The sequence below is a fragment of the Gekko japonicus genome, unplaced genomic scaffold (assembly GCF_001447785.1).
Source record: "Gekko japonicus isolate JY-2015 unplaced genomic scaffold, Gekko_japonicus_V1.1 scaffold7755, whole genome shotgun sequence".
Lineage (NCBI taxonomy): Eukaryota > Metazoa > Chordata > Lepidosauria > Squamata > Gekkonidae > Gekko > Gekko japonicus.
In genome coordinates this window covers 5423-11169 of record NW_015168264.1, presented here as the reverse complement: position 1 = coordinate 11169, position 5747 = coordinate 5423, and the positions used below count along the sequence as shown (strand labels likewise).

Genomic DNA, 5747 nt, shown 5'->3' with positions numbered 1-5747 from the left:
AACCCAGTTCTCTCTCTTTTTTTTTAAATTAAATACTTTATTGCCTTAATTTGTCAATACAGAAAGTAATATCAGAAAAGCTTCAAATGGTTAAAAGTACCTCAAAACACAATATTCTAAAATTAAGTCTATGTGTTTTGTAAAGGTAAAGGTCTCCCTTGCTCGAAAGCCAGTCGAGTCCGACTCTAGGGTTACGGTGCTCATCTCCGTTTCCAAGCCGAAGAGCCAGCGCTGTCCAAAGACGTTTCCGTGGTCATGTGGCCGGCATGACTAGACGCCGAGGCGCACGGAACGCTGTTCCCTTCCCACCGAAGCAGTCCCTATTTATCTACTTGCAATGTCTTGCTTTCGAACTGCTAGGTTGGCAGGAGCTGGAACTAGAGACGGGAGCTCACTCCGTCATGCGGCACACTCGGGTCTCGAACTGCTGAACGACTGACCTTCCACAGCCTGCAGTTCAGCGTCTTAACCACTTGAGCCACCGCAGCTCCACAATGTACTTTATACAATCTTACAGAAAGACCCTCTGTTAAGCATAAAATTATTGTCCCAATGAGTTAGGAAAGTAAAAGATAAGCATCCCATCATTTTCCAACCAGAAGTGTCATTTCGGCCCCCGCCCTGCCTTTGCTCAGCTGTGGTGTTGGCTGTCCCCCCGCCCCTTGCTTTTTTGGTTTTTCTTTGCCAGGTCACCAGCTGCCGAGAGCAGCCCAGGACTCACCTCGTTGGTGATGGTCTCGTTGTCGATGAAGTCGACAAAGGCCACCAAGGGCTCCCAGGGGTCGTTCTGGTTATAGATGCAGGTGCTGGTCAGCTCCTCCTCCTTCTGCTTGGTGACCGCCACCTTGTACCTGCGGAAGATGGGTGACGAGACAAGCGGGAGAGACGCTGAAGGGAGACGGGAAGCTCAGGCCCTGTGCTCCAGACGGAGCAATGCAAAGAGGACACACTTGGCTGTTGTGGCTGATGGGAAGCACTTCTCTGAGCCATACAGCGTGGAAGGAAATCCACCAAGCTCGTGGGGGAAAAACCTGCACAGATGCAAATAGTACTACCTTCCTCTCCCTGTGCTAGCTGGCTCCTCGTAGCATTTCTCCCCTCCTCCCCACCTTTCTGTTGCCTGCAGCTCTTTGTAGAAATACTTCCTGCCGACAAAAGTCAAAGCAATGGTATTCCCAGTAGTCATGTATGGCTGCGAGAGTTGGACTATAAGGAAGGCTGAGCGCCGAAGAACAGATTCTTTTGAACTATGGTGCTGGAGAAGGCTCTTGAGAGTCCCTTGGACTGCAAGGAGATCAAATCAGCCAATCCTAAAAGAAATCAACCCTGACTGTTCCCTGGAAGGCCAGATAATGAAACTGAAGCTCAAATACTTTGGCCACCCAATGAGAAGGGAGCCCTCCCTGGAGAAGACCCTGATGCTGGGAAAGACTGAAGGTCAAAGAAGACGGGGACGGCAAAGGATGAGATTGAGATGCTTAGACAGTGTCAGAGATGCAACGAACATGAAATTGAGCCAACTTCAGAGGACAGCGGAAGACAGGAAGGCCTGGCGGGATCTGGTCCATGGGGTCGCGAAGAGTCGGACTCGACTGTGCGACTGAACAATAACAACAAATGGGGTTCTCCGTAGATGTGCAAGGCATCCATCTGGCCCCAGACAATGCGAGTGCCACTGTCAACGTGCCATCCCCCACGTCCAAACCAAAGCTTCAGGCCTTCTTGGGGCTACTGAACCCTTCATGCCTTTGACGGAAAAAAGCTCCGAATCATGCAAGCTTCTGCTGGAATAAACTAAGCCTTGAAAGTGAATTGGAGCTCACAGCAGGGCAGTCCCGCACCAGCTCCATATCCCACTCCCCAAGGGCTATTTTTGAAAAAAAAATATGCTTATTCTAATTCTGTATTCAATGCAGATAGCAACAGACCCAGCAAATATAGCTCCTAGGAGAAGAGAGGGAGAAAGGGCAAGTGAAGACAATTATGCCGTTTGCTTTCCAGCGTAACATTCCAAATGGCAGGACAGTCATTGTTTATGCTGCAGCAACTGCCTTTCCCGGGGTTCTTGGCACTGAATGGAAGATGAAGAGCCGTGGAATGTGAGGTGGCAAGAGATAGGAATGGATTCCAAGCAAGGAAGGAAGCATTTGTGCTGCTACTGAAATAAATTTTAAGAAGAGTGTGTGTATCATTCATGTGTGGAAGCATGAGCCTACGTAGTGCACTAGAATTGCCATCCAGGAAGTTTGATTTGAGTTTTAAAAAAATATTATTATTTCAAAAACAACAAAGATAAAACACAGTGTCAAATCACATCCCCCCCCCCCTTTTGAAACAAGTTGCCTTTAACCTTTTGGTCTGGGTTGGACTTGACTGAATGAGGAGTTCAAATGCAGTCGGAGAATTTGGATTCGCTGTAACTTCATCCTTGGCTTGATAAAGTGTTGAATTTGGAATCAGTTTAATATTTTGCAGTTTACTGTATGTATCATCCTGCTTCTATTGCATTGTCTTCTGCCCTTATCATTCCACATTTTGCATTGTTTGTATTATACCTGAGGGCCTGAGGAAGCCTGTTATTCTGGTTCTGTAATCCCTGTCCTGTTCTGTGGCTCCCGGACTATATTTTGCTATCCAGCTGCGTTAGTTTATATTCTGTAATATAAAAGCGGGCCGTGTGGGGTTGCGAGTCGACTCAGGTGCCCTCAGCGATATTATCAACAAGTCCTTCGCTGAGGGATGGTTCCCGAGGGCACTCAAGGAGGCGATGGTCCGCCCTCTCTTGAAAAAACCATCACTGGACCCGGCCGAATTGGCTAATTATCGGCTGGTCTCCAATTTGCCCTATTTGGCCAATTTGCCCTTTTTGGGCAAATTACTTGAGAGACCGGCGGCGGTTCAGTTGCAGAGCTTTATGGATGACACTTCCATGCTAGACCCGTTCCATTCCGGCTTCCGGCCAGGCCATGGGACGGCGATGGCTCTGGTTGCCCTCACAGATGACCTCTGGAGGCATCTGGATCAAGGCGGTTCGGCAGTACTCTTGTTGTTGGACCTGTCGGCAGCGTTCAACACGGTCGACCATCAGTTACTGATCCCCCGCCTCGCCGACACTGGGATCCAGGGGCGTGCCTTGCAATGGCTCATCTACTTTCTCCAAGGTCGGGGACAGATGGTGGTGGTAGGGGAGCAGACATCCCAGAGGTACCCGCTGGTCTGCGGGGTCCCTCAAGGAGCGGTGTTATCCCCAATGTTTTTCAACATCTATATGCGCCCCCTCACCCAGATTGCCCGGAGGCACAAGCTAGGGTGTCACCAATATGTGAATGATACCCAGCTATATCTGTTGTTGGGCGGCCAGGCCGACTCTACCCCAGATGACCTGGAGCGGGTGCTTCAGGACGTGGCGGGCTGGCTTAGGCTGAGCCGATTGAAATTGAATCCAATGAAGACAGACGTGCTGTGCCTGAATCGGACTAGGTCGGGGGTAGGGATCACACTCTCGACCTTCGGTGGGGCACCATTGGTGCCAGCGCTGAGGGTTAGGAGTTTGGGAGTGCTCCTTCCTCAAATGAAATGATCTGGCAACAGTGATCCATGCTATAGTTACCTTGAGGTTAGACTACTGCAACACTTTCTACATGGGGCTGCCCTTGTCTCAAATTCAGAAGCTTCAGCTAGTGCAAAATGCGGTGGCCAGGCTGTTGATGGGTCTCACCACATGAGACCACATCCAGCCTGTCCTGAAGGCACTGCACAGGCTGCCAATAGCTTACCGGATTCGCTTCAAGGTGCTGGTTTTGACCTTTAAATCCCTATATGGTCAGGGGGCTGCCTATTTGAGGGGCTGCCTTTCCCCATATGTGCCCCAGAGAGCACTGAGGTCAGGAACACAGAATCACCTGACCTTTCCTGGCCAGAGAGACATCAAGTTGGCCACTACTGGAGCCAGGGCCTTCTTGGTGGCGGCTCCACGTTGGTGGAATGAGCTCCCAGATAACATCAGGGCCCTGCGAGACCTTTTACAGTTCCGCAGGGCCTGCAAAATGGAGCTATTCCGCCAGGTCTTCAATTAGGAGCTTCCACCGGTGAGGGGGCCACTGGAGACGGCACCACAGACGTCGGTGCCACCAGAACACATCTTGGACCACAAAAAAAAGCAGTTGGTTATTGCCTTTGTTTGTATAGTGTATACCGCCACCTTCATTGCCATCATTACTGGTACTATCTAGTGGTTATGTAGCCTTAATTTATTAATGTATTTTAATGTATTTATTGTTTGGGGGAGGGGAGGGACTTCAATGGGGTGCAGCCCGCCCTCCAAAGCAGCCCTTTCCTCCAGGGGGACTGATCTTGGACATCTGGAGGGAGTTCACGAGGTGCCATCTGAAGGCTGGCAACCCGATACGACTGCCACATGGTCGGTGAGGAAGATTGTGGCCTGCCTCTGATCAGCCATTCCCGGTCTTTTCCCTTTGGTTTTTGTTGAATTGTTGTAGCCAAAGTTTCGGCAGAAATGGCAAACAGAAGGTGTAGCACAGCCATCCACGATAACAAGGCGGAAGAACTTCTCGGCTACAAAAATCCCTGCAGTGGATGTTTCTGGCCAGGCGGTGGCAGTGCGGCGATTTGACATATCTACCCTGCTGTGTGTGGCACGGGCTGGCTGTTTGCTTCAGCTTTTGGCTTCCTGTTGAAAGAACATATCTGGAGGTTTGGGGGGGTGGAGCCTGAGGGGGGTGGGGTTTGGCATTTGTGGGAGGGGAGGGACTTCAATTGGGTGCAGCCCGCCCTCCAAAGCAGCCCTTTCCTCCAGGGGGACTGATCTTGGACATCTGGTTTTTGTTGAATTGTTGTAGCCAAAGTTTTGGCAGAAATGGCAAACAGAAGGTGCAGCACAGCCATCCACGACAACTTTTGTTTTGAGGTGACCTTTTAAAACTTTCCCCCCCTGCTGTTCTCCTTTTTGGGCTTTCACGAGTCTCTTCCAAGGACAGTTCTTGAGTCTGAGCAGGATGGCGCTTCCCTGCAAGGCAAAGGAAGGGGTCAGGGCAGCCACTCACCTGCCCCAGCTGATCGACTTCTCCATGGTGCTTGTCTCGGGCAGGTGCTCGCCTGCAAAGCTGACGATCTGGATGCGGTAGCTGCGCTGATGACCCCACTGGTTCTCCTGGCTCGAGGCGAAGTGCAGATACCGAGGGGCTTGGCCATTCAGCGGGAAGGCAGCTTTCTCCTCCTTGTCCAGGACTTGGCTTGTGAGCACTGGCCGCTGGATCTGGTGCTCCGGGCTCCAGGGCACCTGCACCGTCTCAAATGCCATATCAAGAGCCACCAAGGAGTTCTTGGTCCCTAAAAAGCAAAACCCCAAAAAATGTGCTTGGTTCTTACTCCCTCCCTCCCTCCCTCCCTCCCTCCGGGGACAAGCCCTCATCAGTACCAAAGGATTCATGCATTTGCCAATATGGGCCCCTGGGACAGGAAGATCTCCTTTTATCTGGGAGGTGTGGGTTCAAGCTCCATCTCTGCCATGGGTCCCCCAGCTGGCCTTCGTCAAGATGCCACCCCTCAGCCTCAGTTCCTTTTCCGACACATGGGCAGGGGTCATTTCCTGCGGGAGCCCACAGGAGCGGAGCTCCGGCAGTAAGGAGCCCAGGGGGCGGGCACATGCAACAAGCCCCGCCTCCTGCTCCCAGCAGCCCTCAGTCAGAGCAAGAAGTAGCCAGGTAAGCTGCAGAGCCCCCCCCCCC

General features: G+C 51.6%; 1 protein-coding gene across 1 annotated transcript; it reads right to left on the bottom strand.

Moving 5' to 3' along the window:
• Positions 1-721: 721 nt before the first annotated feature.
• Positions 722-5345, bottom strand: LOC107113693 (membrane primary amine oxidase-like; the record flags this gene model as incomplete). The annotated part of the gene is made up of 2 exons (XM_015415044.1): positions 5064-5345; positions 722-851 (listed from the first exon to the last, which is right to left on the bottom strand). Coding segments are annotated over exons 1-2 (387 nt in total), but the record flags the coding sequence as incomplete, so codon positions are not given.
• Between the last annotated feature and the right edge of the window lie 402 nt (positions 5346-5747).